Raw genomic sequence first — 21,808 nt, forward strand, 5'->3', positions numbered from 1 at the left:
GATTCCCTAAATAGGAAATTGTAAAGAGGGAATACCTATTTGCGATTGTCTATGCACATGTATCATGCATTTCTTAAATGTGAAGTGGACATTTAGGAAATGCAATTACCACCAACTCCAAATTGGTGGTCACCATGTGAAATTTTAAAAAATGCATTGAAAATGCATTTTTTAAAGTGCCATGTAGCGTACACATGCCCCTAGGGCATGTGTGAGCTTTAAATGTGCACATTTTTTTGGGGGGGGCGCATCAAAGGGGGCCTTAGGCCCCCAGCACCCTTGGATTTGCATTACTTAAGTTGCACTACCTAAAAGGAATTCTCAAATAAGGAAATGCAAAAACATTGTCACCTATGGGCCTGAAGGCCCATAGGAACGAATGGAGTTGCATTTCTTAATAGCGATTCCCTAATAGCGATTGCAACGCTGTGGGAATCCTTATTAGGGAATTGCTATTTTCTTACATACCATTTTGCATTTCTTAAATAGCGCTTTCTTGAAATTCGCTATTGAAGAAATGCAAAAACGTACATTGACACATCTGACCCTTAGACTCTAGACAGTGTATTCCAATATTGAGCTGAAAAAATATCAGAAAAGCATCACACCAATGGCCCTGTTTATGAGCAGCTCAGTAATGTTCCTGGTAATTTCAGCCCCTGGACATGCCAAGACTGGGATAGTGTATCTGGCAGTCAGAGAAACCAGCCTATCAGCAGCTGGAAGTTTGGAGGTCGTGCTAGAATGTGGACTAACCAGAGGGTCCACTTTACCACGTCCAGTGGCCCTGTGTTTTTTTCTAATTTGTGGTGGACTTTCGCCTGGAAACTCCAGCTTCTTCCGGAATCTCTTGTAATGGGGCTCTCTATGGTGTACAGAGGCTTTTCTGAAAACCATTTCCTGCATTTCGGAAGAAGACGGTGAAAGATGCATGTGCTCGTTGTAGAGTTGTCCTCTCTTTATTTTGTTGAATCATGGTCCCTGTGACCGTGGCCTTGGGTCACAGGTTCACAGTAGTTCTGACAGCACCGGTAATAGGAGATACGACCCCATTAGGGTGAATGAATGAATGATCCTGTTTCTAGAGCACAGGTCAATTCCTAGGAGCGTCTCACCTCTGAAAGTCACCAAATTCTCATGGTGAAACAGCATCATCAACATGTGAGAGTGGGCACTCAGACATGGATTCTGCATGATATGCCCCTAAATGTTATTGCGGGGAGCATTTCCAGCGCCCCTGAGTACTGGTACCCACAGTATGGGTAACTCTGCCTCGGAGGGAGACATAACAGGCTGAATTTCACGTGCCTCGGGTGGTGACTCTCTTGGGGTTCAGAAAGCTTTTCTGTTGGAAACTGTGAAAGGCCATAATTATGGAACAGATGCTGTACTCCCGCATGCCCTCCCCAATAAACCCCCCTAGGCAAGACTGGTGTTTATATAAGGGCAAAGCACCTTCATATGCTACGGAAACGCCAATGCCACTGGCAGGAAACTGGCATAGTGCCATGCCTCACGGTGTGTACACTCGCAAGCACAAACAAAGGGCACACCCAAGAAAGCCTTTGGCATCTGAAAGGCCTGATATTTTCTTTTACCCAATCCAGCCCCGACTTTGCCTTTAAAGGGCCATGATCAATTGATGAAGTGATGATGTCTGGATCAGTTTCTTGAGCAAACGAAAAAGGATACGGGTCCTGGCATTTCCATCTTGGTTTATACTAGCAACAAGGCCGCCTAAAAGACCCACAGGTCACACAGCCCTCGCTGATGTGCAAAGCCACAACAGCACGAGTCATTCAGAATAGAAAACGAATTTAATGTCGTCATAAGAACAGAGTAAAAGCCTTTTTCCCTTGGAAACCGACCCATCTGTGCAGGATGTGCAGTTTCCACCCGATCACCACGGATGACCTTTTCGCACGAAGCCACCGTGTGTGTTTTATTTCTCAGAAGATCTCGCTCTGCGTGCTCATCCACTGCCTGATGCCAGCATCCGTGGCCCAGGAGATGGGTCCTTTCTGCCAGATTCCCACCCCAGAGGTCAACGGGGTCACGAGAGAGGGGGACGTTCTGCTGGGCGGCATATTCCCACTCCATGATGATGCAGAGTTCCGCGCGGCCACGTTCGATGTTAAACCTGCTCCCGTGACCTGCCAGAGGTACAGATTATGTGACAGCAATCTCTGCTCTTCTAATTCAAACCGGAGAGCTTTCCCTGCTCTCATTAGACTATTTAATCCCTTTAGATAATTTTCAGATGTGTTTTTCATCATTTCAGAGGTTGTGGAAGAATTATCTTATTTCTAAGTTAGGGGTCAAAGGGGCGATTTGAACCTGTGCACTTAGATACTTGGGAAAAGGTGAAATGAAAGATATGAGGAGGATGTACAACCAGGCGGCGCCCTGTGCGACAATGATGGTTGGCACCCCCCCCCCCTCCCCCCATGACCACCTCCGTCACAGATTCCCTCACCATCACCCTTTAACAGTGCCCCTCAAGTCTCCGTAAACACTCTTTCTCAGATGGTTTTAATTTGCTTTGTAGCGCCACTCATTCCAGTGTAGGGTGTCAGAGCACTTTACATCACACACACTACACAGTCAGCCAATCATAATTGTGTAAATCAGTGTGTAAGAAATGATACATAAGACAGAGCACTACAAGATGTACAAGTCACGTGTCATCCATACTGGAAGGCTGTATGGTTTAGGAGTGCCTGGTCTGGAGAAGCACAAACTCAGAATGTAAAGTATAACACCATGGTTGGGGGTCTCATTAACACAAATAATTGATTTCTACCCAAATGAATCCTTTTTGCAACATTAGGATAATGAAAAATAGGAAAAAATGATAGTTCTAATGTATACCTTGAGGAAAGCACGCAGATTTTTGATGACACTTGATAGCTAACTGTTCTATATCAGGACTTTAACTTATAAACTGTAAGTAACAAAAGCTCCTCTCTGACAAAAGCAGTGACCCGCAGATCCATTTGTTATATGCTCTTTGTGATCTGCATGGTACATGTTCTTTGCAGGAGACATATTAAAACTTCCACTAGAGAAAAGTCCAAACTCTCTCCAGGCAGAACATTAATCACCAAAGTTATCTTGACATTTTAGTTGCTGCCCGAAAATTACTGAAAGCAAGGCACGAAGCAGGGACTTTTAAAACCATAATATACTTGCAAACAGGGCTCCGCCTCCCAGAGTCAGCATCCGGTGCAGTGTCACCGGTCGCCCCGCTGAAGAGCTGACCCGGTGAACAACATTATTTTACCGTTGTAAAGACCTGCAGTTAGATAAATCACAAGCTTTTTAACCACTAAACAATGCCTCCCAATGTCCACAGTGAACCGTGTGGTTCAGAAATGTCTGTTCAACTCCCAGAGTACAGTGCGCAATCCGTTCTGACTTCCAGTTATGGACTTTGCCTCTCCTTTGTACAAAGTATGATTGATTTGTGACTTCAAAAACCATTTCTGTATCACTGATACCCAAAATGGGGTGGCAGCATCTTTGAAACCTGCAATAAAGTGTTTAAATTGAGCCGGTGGTTGCTGGTGGGGGGCACCAGCGTTTATTTTTGAGGGCCGACACTTATTTTTCTGTATCAGTAATTTACTGCGAGCAAAAGATGCATATGGGAAATCGGATAAAGAGAAGGACAGAAAAGCATCTCAAAGGGAGAAGGCTGCAAGAGTGAGCTGAAGGGGCAGGGAGTGGCTGTAAAAGGATGAAAGAGGCCCAAGATGGTTTAAGGATTACGCTGCCTCGGTATTCCGTGTTCACACATTTAAATCTAGCAGCTGCATGTTTCAGAGGAGAGCCTTGGGCATCAGCACATTTTTATTTATAAATTAAGCACTGGTGTAAGTGGTCTGCCAGGTAGTTTCCATCTCGAGAATGGTGACTTCCGGCCGTGGGAGAGTAGACAGTGGTCCAGATCTCCCTAATGTCACTCACTGGAAGACATGGTTAAAAAAATAAAATAAAAATAACACTCGGGGTTTTATAAGCAGGCTCTGATTTAACCAGGAGGGCAGCATGCAGTGAATATGAATGCAATGACGTGTAAAAGCATGACACTCTTCAAGATAGGATTGGGGTACACTAGCAAAGCTTTTTGCGGGTTGAGGGTAGGAACCACAATAGCAAAGGGGGATGCAAGCCACGAATGAGTTGAAAGCAGTACTAGACAGGCAGGGGGAGTTGTTCCCGAAGATCAGTATCTCGGTTTTGTCCCTGTTGAGCTCCAGGCTATTGTTCCTCATCTAGTTGGTGACACTGGTCATGCACTTGTGGAAGCTGGTCCTAGTGGTGGTGAGTACTTGGAGAGAGAGAGGCAATCACAGAGTAAAGCATATCTCCACCAAGAAACGGTAGAAGCAAAGAATGTGTCCGTTCTTTGGTCACAGTATGTCACAGAATGTGCACTGATGTCTGGTGATATCCTGTTAATATAGTACCAAAAAAGGTGAGTTTGAAGTTTATTAACCATATGTCATGGTCTGATTGTAGTTCCACCATTGGTTTATGAACCAAACACACACTTCAACAACTTACCGTAACCAGGCCTAGGTGAAATGTTGTTTACCCCGTCACAATCTTGTGTAATCTGTGGCATTTTGCGTTATGGTTGTTACATAAAGTGCCTCAGATTATGTCATTATGCCACATAGTATAAGTGAGATTCAGGGTGGGAATAAACCTATAACAGGTGCAATCGAACACAGCCAATGGACTGAATATGAGCAACATCCTTTTGTGTCACGTAATTTCATTTTTTTTTTTTTTTTTTTTTTTTGCGAGGCTGCATTTTGCATTAAAAATAGCACAAAATGCACTTTATGTACTTTTTGCAAAGGAAATTATAAAAATGTCATCCAGTCTTAAATATAAAATTGACAGGCTGGTGAACCTAGAGAGCAGAATTAATAGCAGGAGAGCCCAGATGTGGCTATTTTGAAATCTGTCTAGTGCATTTGTATGTATTAGGGATTCATTTAATGGTAAAATATTGTGGGCAATGCAATGCTCATGGGATGTTCCAAGACGTGTGTCGTATTCATTGTGTTTAGTTAATTTGTAGAATGGCTGTTATTGAAGTTTTCTTAGTGAGGGGTTGTGCTGAAGTACTTGTATAATTTTATTTTCTAAGGAATTAAGGATACACAATTTGATGGTTGATAACCACCCTAAACATGGGGGTTTGCTGTCTCAAGTAAAACTGAATGTTTCTTACTAAAGTTGTAGGACACGTCATTTGCGACCCTTTTTGGACATGTTGACCTCTTGAGATCAAATAGTGCTCTACCTTTTCATGGAGATGGTCTTACAGCCCCCAATGATAGAATCTCATGTTCAGAGCAAAACACATTCTGGCTCTGGGCAATCCTGTACCTGGCGCTTTATCTTAGTAAAAATGACTGCAATTTGGTGGTCTACCTTCAGAGCAAAGACGGATGACATCTCCGGCAGTACAAGGTGAAACACTTAAAAGGACCTACGTATGGGAGAGTTATTAGAAAGATGGAAGAAATAGTGCCTTATGTTATACATATGGCAGAGACCGCAATATAGTATAGGGGTGATATATTGTATTGGTGTATATGCACTGTGTAGGGGGTATAAATGGGTGTAGTATAGAGTGTGTGTGTACTATATCGGGGCTATACTGTACACCACTAGCGCGTAACATGGGGCATTTATTTGTTAAATGTATTTAAAGTTTTTACATAGTACCTTGTCGCCAGACAAGTATTAAGGTGCTTTACATGAAGCCAAAAGTTTTACATGAGTAAGTCAGAGAACACCAAGAGACAAGAATAGGTGAGAGAGGCTGGCAGGGAAGGGGCAGTATAGTGGAACACGGTGAGGACAACAATATTAAACTTCCGGCTATGTCTTATAGTCTCTTCAGGTGTGAAAGTAGCAAAAATATGATGGCGATGTTGAAGGTGGTGTTCGATGGTGGCCGCCAAGAAGGTTGTTTAATCATTGCAAAGTTAGGCTTTACATCTGATGCCTTCTTGAAAGAAAGGGTAAGAGGGTTGCATCTTGGAGATAAAGAGGCAGAGACTTGCTTCAGTGCTAAAACACACTTGAATTTAGGTGTTTATAAGTGTAAGGAAGTCTTGCTTCTAGATAGCCTTAGCCCTCTAAACCAGGGTTCTGCAAAGTCGGTCCTGGAGAGCCAGGTCCATGGCAGATTTTTAGCATATCCACATTTAGAATAATGTAGATTTCTGAAACATCTTTTTTCTAAATGTGGATATGCTAAAAATCTGGCATGGACCCGGCTCTCCAGGACCGACTTTGCAGAACCCTGCTCCAGACAGAATGAGGAGGTTGGCTAAGTATGCAGGTATGTTGCAGTGCGAGATTTTGAAGGTGATGCAGTCTAACCTGAACTTGAGTCAGCCATTGGTGGTCTCTCAGAATCGGGAATATATGGATGAATCATTTTCTATCTGAGATGAGTCTGACAGTTGAATAAAAGATGGCTTTGAGGGCACCAATATTGATGTAGGAATTCCTGCTAGGATACAGTGGCCTGCTTGAGATTATGAAGGCAAGAGTTGCTAATTTTACCTGGTCACAGGAGACATGATGTTGCATTTTTTGAAGCTGGTGGTGGTGGAAGCTGGCTTATTGTGCTGTTTTGCTCACGTGTGCTGACAAAAGCAACATGGAAGCCAGCGTAAAGCTAAGATATTTGGCTGTATTGCTCTGAACTGGCTGAACTCCCATAAGTATATTTTAGTGAGTACAGCAAGATTGATTTTGGAGGAGGAGCTGCAGGAGATTGGGAGAAATTCCATTTTCACTGGTTCAGTTTCCCTTCTGGAGGAGTCACAAAACAGTGACTAAGTGTGATCAAATAAATCTTTACTATGCGAAGGCACCAAAAGTGTCTGGCCAGGAAGGGACTTTCTCTGACTGCGAAATATAAACGTCTCTCTCTTCGAATTTTCCCCTAAGAAACCAACAACTTCACTAGGACATTTATCTGATTGCTATCAGACTACCCCATTTCTAACAACTATTGTAACATAATGTTCAGAGAGCTGGAGATAAGAGGAACAAGAAACCGCGTGGAACCCTTTCACAAGCATACAAACAATGGCACACCTAGAGGCTGTGAACTAGGTACCAAGGAGGTGATTAAACCAAGGACCCACCAGCTCAGACAAATATTGCTCAGAAAACTGAATCTAGAGGTATTGGAAGACTAGCAGGAATAAGAGACTACTTTTTCAGCTATGGCAAAAAAATTGTTTTAGACATCCACAGGGAGCTTATAAGACACTATAATGGAAACCAGTCGCAGGTGGGATAGGAAAGTTCATCATTAATGTAAAACATTCTTTAGTCATTTTTAGAACATCAGGCATAATGTAGATGGTGGCCTATTTGCCCGGGGCTGCAACGTTTGGACACATGTCCCCAAAGATTACTGTGAGTTGTAAGGTGGAACAGGCCCCCTCATATTGCATTGTTGATGGTGGGGAATTGTGCCAAAAAGGTCATCAATATCTTTCTTTGCCTCTAAATGGTTCACTTGCAAGAATTAACTCTTGGTTTGCACTGGCATAATCCAGCACCAGGATGTCCTTGGGGAATAGGCATGATATAAAGATCTGTACTTCAATATAGCTTGGCTCACAATTTTCTTGACAAGTCAGTCCTGCTAAAAAGTACTACTTAAACAAATTAGCTTTTTTAATTGTGAGTTCTTTTTCTGTACTTTCGTAAAGGTGCCATCAGCTACAGATCATTAGTCTTGCAATGTGTGCTCTACAAAGGTTTTGAAACATGTTTGCTAAATATTGGGATATATTAACGGAACCGGTAGCTTCAGAGGTGGTTTGTCTCACTTTCAAATAATTGGGGACAGAGAGCAATTGACCTTTGGAGGCTGCATACTGGTTAATTAGTTTGAATAAATTCACAGGTAAAGCAATAGATGTTATGAACTTTATATATGTACGGCCTAAAGCTATCCAAGAAGTAGTGGATCACTAAACAGAATAGTGAAGGGGAAAGGGTACCTAGTGAGGATGAAGAAAGTGTTAAATGAAGAGATGTTTCTTCAATTTCTTTCTGAGTTGCAAAAAGAATGGGGTCATTTCTGCGGCTGGTGGTACCGGTACTTGGTGTGTAGAGCAAGAAGGCCTATCTCCTGTTATCTTTTCTCCCTGGGTTTCCTCGTTTCCAGTCTGGTGATGTCTTGGCTTCTAGTGATTTATTCTTCACCTGAGATTGTTTGCTTCTCAGCCAATTATGTCTGTTTTATGGGCAAGAATTCCTCATGAGGAAGTGAGCTGCAGCATGTAAATAATTTTCTCCTGTCCCAATGGAAGGATCGGGGCCTTTGCCAAGTTGGAGAGAAGACTAATGAGTGGATTGTTGCTCTGGTATTTAATTTGGGTAGGAAGAGTCTTAACTTCTACTGGAGGAAGAACTGATCCCATACTGCATTGGTTTTCTTTGTTGTGTGTTCCTTGAAAGTGAGCTATTTGTTGAGTTGGGTATAAGCTGGGAGGCGGTAACATCATAAAAGTTCATGTCTGCTCAGTTTTACTTTGCACTCTTGGAGAACAGGAGATATTTTGCCCTAGCTGGGTTGAGAGTTGGGTAATTGCTGAGTTCTGAATTATTTTCTGTGGGCCAGGTGCGTGTTAACCTTTTTGTTTTAGAGCAGTGGTGTGAAGCGAGGCCGGTTCTTGATCAGCTGAGCATTGAGGAATGCCACGTCTCTGCCCACGCTGCACTCTGAGTGCACCTGCAGGCTGGGGCATTGGCTGCCTCTGTTATCTCAGCAGAGTGCTATCAGGGGAGGCTGTTTCCTGGTTGGCTTGATGAGACAGGATTGTCACTGCTCAGGACTACTTGTCTATGGGGAGTTCTGAGAGACTGGTGTACATTGGTTGGCCCTTTTGTCTCCGTAGAGTGGTGGAAGGGAAGCCAGGACTGATTGGCTCAGGAGTGAAGAGCATTGGTGTTCTGACCATGCAGTGATCTATGGGGAACTTTTGTTTTCTTGCCCAAAGCAGTAATCAGTGCTTTGATCTCATCATGGACAGAATCGATTATCTAATATTTTACACTAAGTAGAAGATGCATGCTGCAATCACCTGCTACACAAGCCACTAAGAAACTGTAATGTCTGTAAACAAGTGATCTCTCTATTAATATTTCAGGTTTCGTCTCCAGAATTACAAATCACTACAAGCCATGGTTTTTGCTATTGAGGAGATCAACAAGAACCCACATTTCCTACCAAACACCACTCTGGGCTTCCGTATCTACGACTCCTGTCGGGTGATGCAGCGGTCTCTTGAAGGCACCCTTTGGATCCTCGCAGGGCGAGCCCAGCCTATTCCAAACTTTAGCTGCCAGTTTATGCTCCCACTAATGGGTATCATTGGTGACGCTGGATCCTCTTGCTCTATTGTCATGGCCCGAGTACTGGGCTTGTACAGGTTTCCTCAGGTAATTTTCAGAATAAAAATGTATATCGTAAATAAACAGTGCTGTTGGTAGTTGTTGCACCATGTGGTAAATATAGGACAGAGAAAATACTCTATTTAGAGTAGGGAAGTGAAGGGCATAAATTGAAAATTGGATTGATGAAAGTCCTATTCACCTTGTACAAATTGTGCAGCATGTGGGATATCATTATTGTCGAATATAGATTCCGTCTATGAGGGTATGTTACATGAATTAATAAAAAAGGTAAGAGATCCAGCACCTCTGCTACACCAGATATACGATAGATGGCACCCCAGAGTTTAAATGAGGTCCAACGTTAATGTTGAAATTCACTTCTGCTAACTTCAGGAGCTTTTCTTTTTCAGCTTCAGCATCTTCACAGTGTTGTACCATAAGATGTCAAAGAATTTTTTTTAAAATGGAAAGCTTATATTTTGAAGGGGATGCCACTTGCAAAATATATTTTTGCTCAGGGAAAACCTCTAAAAAGTTGACAGATTTTGCAGTTATGCAAAATCATGAGAAGATTTTAACCTTATACACATCTATATAGCATTTTAGTTCACATACCCCTTATTTAAGGCAACTGGAATACCTGAAATACATTTTGAATATGTTGTACTGTTTCAGGATTACAAGCTAATGCTGTGATGTCTTGCTTCCCTTTATAATGCCAATAGATTACATTTCAGAGTTATAATCCACTGTTGTCCGAAAAACACTAGCCATTAAAAATTGGTTTCCAATGGGAAATCCGTCTGGCAAAATTATCTTTAACTTGCTATCCTTGGGGCAGAGTTAATTTAATTCCACTGATGGATATTACTCATAACATAGGAGTTAGAACTTCCTACATAAGGATTTTCAATCGCTACCAAATGTCCAAATGAAAGAGATTAGTTCACACAATCAAAGTAGGGTCAAATTGGAACATATTTCAATCAGTAACGGGAATTCTAGGATGTAACCGCAACTACATGTATTCAATTTAAGTTGGATAAGATGTTTTTTTCTTGAATCTGTTGTTTAGGCATTTCAAGTATATTCATCTTGTTAACAGTAATCAATTGTTTGGTGCTCCATTATGCTCTTTTACAGATCAGTTTTGTTTCAACAAGTCCACTCCTGAGTGACCGGAAACAGTTTCCTTCATTTTTCCGCACCATCCCCAATGATGACTATCAGTCCAGAGGATTGGCCAAGTTGTTAATACACTTTGGCTGGACGTGGATCGGTCTGCTGGTAGAAGATAATGACTATGGCCAACAAGGTGCACATATTTTGAAAGAGGAACTGGACAAGGCAGGTGTTTGTATTGCCTTCTCTGAGAATATCATTCTGAGCCAAGCCAACAGGAATGCTTTCCATATTATACAGGTGATGAAAAGCTCAACAGCCAATGTCATTGTCATCTTCTCCAGTGATGCTGGTCTTGGTCCTTTAGTAGATGAGATGATGAGGCAGAAAGTGACTGGGAAGGTATGGATTGCCACAGAAGGCTGGTCTATATCTGCCCCATTAGCTATGGGGATCTACTCCGATGTTCTTGTAGGCACCATTGGGTTAGCAAGCCGCAATGGTGAGATGCCAGGGTTTGAGGAGCATCTCAACAGTGTCCATCAGTCAAGGTCAACAGAGAATGGGTTTCTCCCAATTTTCTGGGAAGAAGCTTTTGGATGCCAGTGGATAGATCAAAAACACATAAGTGCAGTGGATAATGCAGCAATTTGGTGCACAGGAGACGAGAGACTGGAGAGCGTTCAGAATGACTACAACGATGTGGCTAATTTACGAGTAGCTTATAATGTCTACAATGCAGTTTATGCCACCGCTTGGGCTTTACATGATTTAAATTCTGAACGGGCAGTACAGCTACAGATCCTTAATGGAACCTGGAAAGATATTGCTGGTTTCAAGCCATGGCAGGTAATATAAGATGTTTTAGTTGAAATAGTTTTAGACTTTAAATGTAATCAATAATGAAATATATCACTTGGTGATGTGAATGTAAAATGAATGCAAAGTGAAAGAATGGGCAATTTACATAAATTGTTAATGTGCACTTATGTGAGAATGTATACAGTATAACACTTCTCCCTGGAATGTTTTTGTGGAAGACCATTATCAGACAATTATTCACCTCCCTTAAGGACCGTGTGGAAATATGAATGTGTAGGAAAATAATGAATGATGCACAAATGGAAATATGACTTCCAAACACACATATACCACTATCATTATTGAATATCACTCACTGTGAGATAGGCAAGGAAACTTGGGTTTGAAATGGGTATATTTAAAAACGTTGACACCTATTAGTACATTTCTCTGCATGCCCATTTTAATTCACATGGGCCCTCCTGCTGTCTTCAGGTGGCCCGGACTTTTCAAGATTTGGTGATCCAGGACAGTCTGAAGTGCAAATCTTTCCAAGACTTCCAGCTCTTGCAAGATGTGCATGAGATTTGGTGGCACTATTCGATGAAGTTCTATTTAAATAACACCAAGGACCCTGTGCACGGCTTCTAACCTATGGAAAAGAGAGCCTTGTTGCTTCAAAGCCTGGTGCTCCTAAAAGACTCCTGTGCAGTCTCAATACCAAAGGCAGTTGTATGAAATTGTGTTATTGGTTGAGGGGATTAAAACCCTTCTCAAGTTACTGCCACAATCCTTGTCGAGGTGAACCACAAAAGTCACTAAATTAACTTGTGCTTAACTTTTAGGTAGCATGCCATAAAAACAGTCAGGCTTAACTTAGATTTACTGTGTTAAGTATTTATGCAGCACACAAACATTAATAAAGTGAAAACACAACACCACAAAAAGTCCAAACCAATTTAGAAAAATAGAGAAACTTTTAGTAAATAAAATGACACAGAATAACAAAATGTTTTTGATGATAGTGTTCCACTTTCATTGTTCTACCCTGATTCTCCTCTGTGTGGAAGTACACATTTGAGGTTTCTCCAGCCTAGTGCATGTACTGTGAGAGTGCACCGAGATCCAGTGGGAAGAAAACTTGAAAAAATGAAGGCACTTCAGAAGACACCACCATCTCCTGCCCCGTCACCATCAATGCCCACAATGAGCAGTGTGCAGTGGTGGCAGCAGGAAAAATGTATGGTGGAATACACTTCACTTCCGTAACATCTTACAAGCAGCTTTAGTGGGACTGGGCGTGACATTAAGGGGGTCATTATAAGTTTGGCGGACTGAAAAGGCCATCTGCCAAAGTCCCTCGATCAGGTTGCGCCTGAGCGCCCCCTTCCCGCTAGCTCTATTACAAGTTCCCTGCTGCGTCAGGGGGCGGAAATAGTGCATGGGCAGTGCAGGGCCCCCCTCCGAGTTCCCCCCGCACCCCGTCTCTGCCAGCCTATACATGGAGGTGCTACCACCATGTAAAAGCCTGCGGAGAGGGGGGTTGTAATCCCCAGGGCAACGCTGCTCGCAGCGCTGCCCTGGAGGATTAGGACCACCTGCACTGCCAGCCCGCTCCTGTAGAGGTAAATTGACGGTGCTGGCATTCTAGCTATGGCCCAACCACCCCAGTCATAAAGTGGTGAGACCACCCCTCTGGCAATAGTCAGACCACTACTGTGACCCTGGAGGTCTAAAGACCACCAGGGTCTTAATGAAGCCCTAAATGTCAAGAAATTGAAAAAATATGTTAACAGAATAAGGTAATCAGTTGACCATTATTTCTATATGTATACATTGCAGAATTAATTTTGGAAGCAACAGAACCTATAAGATGATAAATCACATAGCACATGTCAGCTCGCTATCAACCACTGGAGATATCTTTTGTGTCTTATTTGAAACTTTTTGGAATTAACAACTTCTGAAGTATTATGAAGAAAGAAAAAAAATGAAAGCAGCTGAGGGTCAGTAGAGCATAATCTATTGTTTATTTCTTCCACTAATGTAAAATAAACATAGCACATTCCACCAACAAAGCATTCTAATGCGACAATGTTGCATAAAGGCTGAATGAACCAACGCACACTAAGTGACAACTATTTAGTTTGAACAAAGTTTTCACCACCCATTTCAGTCTCATGCTTCCAATGATTTAAAAGATTCTTCACCTGATGGTAGAAATGCATGTTAATGTAAGTTCTAGAAAGGCAATGTGACCCAAGTCCCCGATAACCAAAAAAAACCACATTCTTAAATATATCTTTGACGCACAAAAACTTATATAGAATTCAGTGTCCCACATCTTTATTTTATAATATGTTTCAGTGATAGCTGGGGACTTTGATGCAAAAGCATACAACAAAACAAATCAAGCACTTTGCATTACCATCAAAAGCAAATAACAATATTAAAGACATTATAAACCAAAAAAACATATTCACAGAGTGAAATACACATTGGCCATGCCAATAGATGACTTGCATTTTTATGGGTATGTAACAATGATTGGTGCTACTTGAAACAAATAAAAAGAAAGTTCTGGTGTTATATATTTATTTAATTGTACAATATATTTTCATTTAATAGGTAGTTATCTGTATTTCATAAATGATAAAATTGAATTTTAATGCTTTCAAAGGGAATAGAACACAAATTAAGGGCCTCATAAGGAGTTTGGAGGTCCAACTTGGCCCCCAATCCACGTCTTGTATTAGTCCCATTCCTCATCGCAGTCGACCATATTTTTCGAATTTGACACGTTCTTGTGTGACTAGATGTCCACAGTTGGCGCTTTATTCTTTTCGGTGCTAGTTTTTAACTTAAACTATAAAAAATCATAATTGAAGTTGTGCAGATTGGAATTTTGTTGTTTAGATGTCAAATAATTTATTAAAATGTAATCCATCTTTCTAAATTGCTGTGGATTATCCTTATGTTGTATTTTCACATTATTTCTGTTTGTGTGCTGGACTGGAGGCCTTCAGTGCTGCTTATCTGGATGATATAGCTGTCTTCAGTAGTAGCTGGGAGGGCCACCTCTTTCACCTGCAGGAGGTTCTTCAGGCCCTGCAACAAGAAGGCCTGACTATCAAGGCCATTAAGTGACAGATATGTCATGGTTCCGTGGTGTACTTGGGATACCTTGTTGGCAGGGTCAGGTGCAGCCCCTCCCGGCAAAATAGCGACTACCCTGGCTTTGGAGCCCCACAAAACACAGATTAGAGTGAGGGCCTTTCTGGCCCCGTTTGTTATTATGGGAGGTTTGTCAAGGGATATGGCAACATTGTGCCCCCTTGACTGAGGTGACTTCCAAGAAGCAGCCCAAAAAGGTGATCTGGACAGAAGACTGACAGCAAGCTTTTGACACTCTCAGACAGGCAATATGCACAGCCCCTGTGCTCAAGGCCCCTGAATTTTCACAGGAATTCATTGTATAAGCAGATGCCCCAGAGGATGGCATAGGGGCATTCCTATCACAGCTCTATGAGGAGTACCTAGACCAATCTGAAGCTTTAATCTCTAGGAGGCTGCTTCCCAGGGAACGGAGGTGTAGTGTTATTGAAAGGGAAGTCTTTGCTGTAGTTTGGGCACTGAAGAAGCTAAGACCACACTTGTTTGTGACTCACTTCTGGGTTCAGACAGACCAAAGGCCACTCAGATGGCTCATGCAGATGAAGCATGAGAATCCAAACCTGTTGAGGTGGTCCATCTCCCTACAGGGAAAGGACTTCATGGTGGATCATTGTCCTGGGTCAGACCATGCTGATGGTCTGTCCAGCTTATTCTGCCTTTAACAATGAGAACTCCCATTAGGGTGGTAGTGCTCCATACTTTCAATGGGGGCTGGGGGAGGGGGCAGTAGCATATTAAACATGTCAACCTTAGAGGGGGTCTTCCCCTAAACATTTTTCCTTTGTCCTTCCATGTTATGGCACATGTGACCCTCAGTTCCCATTAATGTAGTTAGCCTTGACTCTGCTCTCCTGAGTTTTAACTCATGATTGCCTACACTCTCTATATATGTTTTTAATTACAAAGTAACTTAATTCTTTTTGGTTACTTCTATGCTTCTCCCAGAAATGCTTTGCTATACATGTGCCCAATGCTCCGGGATGCACCAGATTGTTAAATAGGGCTAATCGGCGCTGATGGTAACAGGCTCCCCCCTCCTTCAACTGCACAGGGTACACTTGGGCCTTGAAGTGCTGGCCCACACTGCTCACTCCACTCTGCAAGAGATACTCCCACACTGGGGGGAGCACCAGATGGTTAACTAGCGCTCCCTGGCACTGATGTTAACAGGTTCCCCCCCCACCTTGGACTGCACAGGGTACACTTGGGCACTGTACTCCTGGCCTGCACCGCTCACTCCACTTTGCAAAAGAGACTCCCGTGCTGTGGGGAGCACCAGGTAGTTAAATAAGTCACCCAAATAATCTACGTTCCTGTAGGTAATTTGAGGGTGGCAGTAAGAACTTCTTTGAGATGTTCATCCATTTGTTGAATTTTCCAATTCTTCCTTGTGATTTTGTTCAGTTTAGCGTGCTTGATATTGTTGTTCATGATGAACCGGACAATATTTTCCTCTTTCGAAACCTTATTTCCAGTTACAAATAATTCCTCCTGTGTCTTAGAACAAGCTCTTTGTAAATTATTCTGAAGAGCATCAAATGGATAACCTCTTTGTGCAAAGCGTGCTATTGTTTCCTTGGCCTGAATTTCAAAGTCTTTCATTTCTGAGCAGTAGTAGTTCGCCAAATGGCAGACTCCACTTCAAGCTTTAGGGTGCCTCTGTTGGCATGCAAGTAAGTTGCTGCTACAGGATGTGGCATTGTGATGATTTTTACTACAGATGTTGTTGTGTTTCATACACACTTCACTATCCATAAAGTAAATTTTGTCAGCACTGATAGTGTGGGTACATTTAAACTTGTATTCATTATCATTTGGGTAGGAAATAACCAACTCTAGGCTCTCTGTCCCAAATATTGAATAGGTCATCAATTAAAAGAGTCTACAGTTTCACATATTACAGAAAAGTTAGAGTTTTCTCTGTCCACATGTCTCCTGCTTCCCACCAACCCATCATTAAGTTTGAATGTGTTGGGGCAAAATAAATGCCCAACCCTGTACATGGCTACTGGGTACTGGGTGCCATTGAAGATAAAAAAACAATATGATTTTAAGCAACTTCAAGCATCTCTAACAGCATATTTGAGGGTACCATATGGCTCACAGATCTGGCTCTTAGAAAATACCTGCAGGAATTTAGGCCATCAGTGTTGGATGGAACTGATACCACATTGATGGTTGCCAATAGGTAATTATCCTTCCAGGGTATGTCATGGATTTTGTTTAAATAGTCAGTTGAACCTCTTGAATAAGAAAGGAGTACCGTCACATATTGAAAGAGAAAAATGTCAACAAATCTCAAAATATTTTCCAGTAAGGAACCTACAGGGTTGACGATTGGGCACCCTGGTGGATTTTTGATATTTCTATGCTCCATAGGAAGAAAATAAAAGGTCGGTGTCATTGGATAATCTATCTCAAATATCTATATTCTTCCTCATCAAACAAATCCAGTTCTGCCCATCTTATAGGTTTATGACAATATTCAGTAGCAACACCATTAGTTGAATTATTTTTCAGCTTGGTTTAATGCTGTTGAATCTTGAGTTGTTTTTCAGCTTCTAATATATACCTGATTCCATCTTGGATCACTATATTGCCCCCTTTATCAGAGGACTTAATAATTATTTGCTTACCTTCTTGAAGGTTCCTTATTGTGTGCAATACTTTAATACTCATTTCACTTTTCCTTCTAGTTGGCATTTTATTGGGCAGTCTATTAATTTATTCCACCGTGATTTCCTGAATTAGATCAATTTTATTGCCAGTAGGAATTTGAGGAGAGAGAAGCGAGCACGGTTTACATCCACTTTTGCCAGATTGTTAAGTGGTTAGACCCATCTCTTTGAAAAAGTGCATATTTGATGTCATGGAAAAGGGTTCCACAGCACAATTCTCATAGCATTCCGCATCCAAGGTTGTCAGGGCCTTTAGGTATGATATGTCCTTTGTTGTCAAAATGGATGCTGATGTTTCATCTTTCTCATTGACTTCTCTTGTGTGAATGGCAAAATATTTGTTTCTTTTTAAATTACTTGAAAATGTTTTCAGGTTTATTCAAATTTTTACAAGATCCAAATTTGCCTCTGGACAAAATCATAAACCTTTGTTCAGAACACTGTATTGATCTTCTGTGAGAATTTTAGATGAAAAAGTAATGACTAAATACCCATTATTGTTGTTGTTTATTAATTCATTTTTAATTTGTGCCATAGCTACCCAGGGTTGAGAGAACTGTGAACTGGTCTAAGCAGATTATTATTAATTTAGCAGGAGTTACTCTGCCCTAAATTAGTAATCCAATTTCTGACAAGCAGCATTTGGTGACACCTCTAAAGTAAACAATTATCACATAAGAACACAACACAAGGTATCACAAAGCAGAATAATAACATAACAAGGTGCAAAACAATAAAACAGTAAAACTAGAATGCAGCGTAGCAACTTCAGTACAAGAAAACAACACTGTGCAATAATGCAAAGCAAAACACATCAGCACCACAAACAATTGCAAGAGTATATGTGTAGATACATTCATGTCACACATTATCACCTCCTGAATTCTGCTTTAATAATATGATGGTAAAAGCAGGTTTGCTCCAAGCACAGCCTTACTTACCAAACGCATGTAAAAGCTGAAGTAAACATGTTTTGTGGCCCAACCTCCGATGGTGATAGACAACGTTGAAGCTATTGGCTTTCTGTGGCACTTTATCAGTCTGCGAGGTTAGCTACAGTGTGTGCTTGCTCATGCACAAAATGTATATGGCATTGCATAATAAGGATGTATTTTCCAAATCACTAGTGGAACAATATGAGCTGAAGTTCCAAATAAAGGTACATGGGCAAAGTTGTATAATATAGCATGCCTGATTATTGAGTAACTGATGCTAGAATAATTGTATGTTCATCTGTATGAGCTTGTATTACGCTTTGAAATGTCACCTCATACAAGTTACTTAGTCAATCCAAATATGTTTTTATTCTTGATGTAGCTCATTCATTATATTAAGAAAGTGCGATTTGAAAATAAAGGCGGTGAAGAAGTATTTTTTAATCTGAATGGTGAAGTTCCTGCTCAGTATGACATCATAAACTGGCAGAGCGGCCCTGCTGGCAGCATCAGCCAGGTAACAGTTGGAAGGTATGATCATAGTGCCCCTCGGGGTAGGAATCTCATCATCAACATCAGTGCCGTTATTTGGCCTTCACAGGACTCTCAGGTAAGTTTTAAAATTAATTGTGAATATTTTATGGTGTGGATTGCTTTTTCCAGTTAGACGAGATGTCACACGATCACAGGAAGATCAGCGGGAAATGTGTTCCTTTACCATTACTTATTGTCAATTATTACTCATTGAGTGACAGCTCAGTATTGTGGTTCAATCAGTGTGTCTCCTTTTTTTTTTTTTTTTTTACCAAGAAAAGGGGTGTTTGGTAATAGCCTTAATGTCATTTTCGTTGGGCAATAAAGGGTGCCAATTACAAGCCCCATATTATCAGCCTTGGCTAGCAGCAAAGATCTTTCCTTACACGTTAGCTTTCACCCTTTCTTCCTTTTATAATGTTTCCTTTTAATCTTCCCTTCTTATAAGTCTCTTTCTTTTTCTCTCCTCTTTGTGTTTTCTTTCTGATCTTTCGCTTCATCATACAGTATTTGACTCACTCTGTCTGACCTTTCTAGTTTTAGTCCCTTTGCATGAACAGGATAGGACATAGGACAAAAGAAAAAGAAGGGTACATGATGCCATGGCACCCTGTTTTTTTTTTTGCAACAGATGTGCTAGTGTATGGTTTAATTAAAATGGATGAAAGCAGTTGAAAATGGTCTTGGCTGAGTGGGAAGGAAAAACATTGACACTACTTCCAATTGAGAAAAAACTCATATGGATTTGGAAATGGTTTAATCATCCAGGAATGATAAGCATGCCGATCCTGAAGATGCAATTGAGAACTGATAATATTGTGCCCTTTGTGAGGGCATAGGATGTTGATATCAGGCCCCTCTGGTGGGACTCCAAACTGGCAATCCTGCAAATAGAATCTGTATAACGTCTGGAGTGAAAGATTTACTGTTTGTTTCTCTGAATGAGCCTTATTTTCTTCACCTGACCTTGACTGGTCCGGGACTCTAAGGGACTGAGGAAAGTGCTGATGAAAACCTCATGCTGTTTCTTTTCTTCGTACCACTTGTAGTTTCTTTAACAACCTGTTTAGACTTTTTTCCTCTGATTCTTTTCTCTTTTTCAAGTCACATGAATTAGATCTGTATCCTCAAGCTAGTGAGGAAAAATAATCCCAGCAATAGTGTTTTCTATAACTCCTCTGAAAACAACAATGTGGTCTACTGTCAATAATAGCTGGTATACACTTTTGGACAATGCTTTTAAATGTTTCTCATCTGTCAAGGTAAAATGTGTCCCCAGAGAACCTAAAATACTGCTACTGAATACAGAGCAGCCATGATTATTATTGGAGGCTCAAGCCCAGCTTGAGCTTCAGTATTCATCCTAGAGTCTTGAGCCCCACTTACGACATTGGTGTCGGACCATGGGACGACCAAAGCCGCTGGGGTGATGCCCCCGCCATGCCGGTGACACCTCCCGCCCTATTACAAAATTGCCACCAGGTTGACCGGCAAGAACGTTGTAATAGAGCATTCCCGCCGGTCTGGCCGGCAGGAACAGTGCTACGGTACGGGTCTCTGCTCCCTTAAGGGAACCTGGTCCTAAAATGTAGCACAGAGGGGGCTTACGAGCACCCTCGGAATGCACGCTGTCTGCAAGGTAGACAGTGCACATGTTGAGGGTGCTGGGCAGGGGGCGCACTACACACCCTTACTGCCAGACTGGGTCAGACCGCCATGGAAAGTCTGGTGGTAAGGGGAGTTGTAATCAGCCAGGTGGTGCCAAGTTCAACGCCGCTCTGCCTGGTTACAAGCCCGACTGCCGTCATGCTGTGGGGAACCATGTTCCCGGCTGGACAGCGATCCCGTGGCAGGTCCACCAACCAGGGTTTTAATTGGGTGGTCGGACCACCAAAGTTGCGGCAGTCTGACCATCAATGCAAGTGTGGGGGTCCTCAGACCGCCACACTTATAATGAGGCCCTTAGTCCAGAAATCTAGGTGTCTATGACATATAACTGAAGCCCGCAACCAATGCAATTAAATGCTTGCACATTAAAAACCAAGGCTGGTAGTCTTAAATACACCTCATGCTTCTCTAATCCACTACCAGACAATCACTGCCCATTTATCTCACTCTTATAGGCTTCTGCTTTCTACCTTTGTAATGGTTTTGCTATATTTCTCTTTCCCTTTGTTTCCAATCTGTGTTTTTTTCTCCATATTTTGAGCTCGGTAAATATCTCATTAAAAAATGTTGACAGTCCCCAAACATCGGGTCAAATTAAGTACTTGTTGTAGTACACATGGACAGAGTAATGCTGTAGTCACTGTTGTTTGAGTTACCTGACTCTTAAAGTTGCATTTTTCTTTAAATCCATTGTAGAAAGCCCTGCATTATCACCTGCATTTCTGCTACAAATATTAATACAAGGCAGGGGATATTTTTTCCAAAATATTAATATATAATTTTTGGTGCTAAAGTTCACTTTCTAATCCCATGAGCACTGGAAACATCTATTAAGGGCTGGTGTGCTCTCCCTGATAGGAGCCTCCTGCAGGTTAGGGCACGTTGGAGTGATGAAAAACACAATAACCAACCAAAGCTCAGAACAGAAGCACCACAGTCCTAATAGGGATTCCGCCCATTCAATGAGAATGTTATAGATTGAGTGAAACCAAACAGAAAAAGAAGCCCTACAATGTTTTAACAGAAGGACTGTCAGAACCACAACTGACTTTCTGTCACTTGTCTGTTTCAAGTGGAGCTTTCAATATTCCAATGATTTGTTTTAGTGCTCACATTTGTGGACAATAACAGTTGTTAATTAATCTTCCTTGCAATTATGTACCCATGCAGCAGGTGACTCTCCATAATTAGGGGGGGAAGGAGGGGGAATAACTAAATCCTGTAATTTCTCTACATGTAAGGGCAATGTCACCATTAGAACATCTGTTGAGAATTGAATTGAGCTCATAGTGGACAAAGGACAAATGAGTATTTCTCCCTGATGAGAGTGCAAGTGTCATTAACAAAGGATGAAGTGACTCCCTCTTCACGGTGAGCATTGAAACTGGGCAGATCGTACTTTGAAAACAAAACTACAGATTGCACAGTAAAAGTCTTCCC

General features: G+C 41.7%; 1 protein-coding gene across 1 annotated transcript in view; it reads left to right on the forward strand.

The window, feature by feature from the left end:
* Window positions 1–1,881: 1,881 nt before the first annotated feature.
* Window positions 1,882–21,808, forward strand: part of LOC138267208 (extracellular calcium-sensing receptor-like) — a 33,198-nt gene continuing 13,271 nt past the window's right edge. The window contains exons 1-4 of the mRNA XM_069216062.1: window positions 1,882–2,162; window positions 9,210–9,501; window positions 10,600–11,427; window positions 18,549–18,776. Of these exons, the coding sequence (XP_069072163.1) occupies window positions 1,882–2,162; window positions 9,210–9,501; window positions 10,600–11,427; window positions 18,549–18,776 (1,629 nt within the window). The remainder of the gene's footprint in view (window positions 2,163–9,209; window positions 9,502–10,599; window positions 11,428–18,548; window positions 18,777–21,808) is intronic.

Source organism: Pleurodeles waltl, chromosome 12 (assembly GCF_031143425.1).
Source record: "Pleurodeles waltl isolate 20211129_DDA chromosome 12, aPleWal1.hap1.20221129, whole genome shotgun sequence".
NCBI classification, from domain to species: Eukaryota; Metazoa; Chordata; class Amphibia; order Caudata; family Salamandridae; genus Pleurodeles; species Pleurodeles waltl.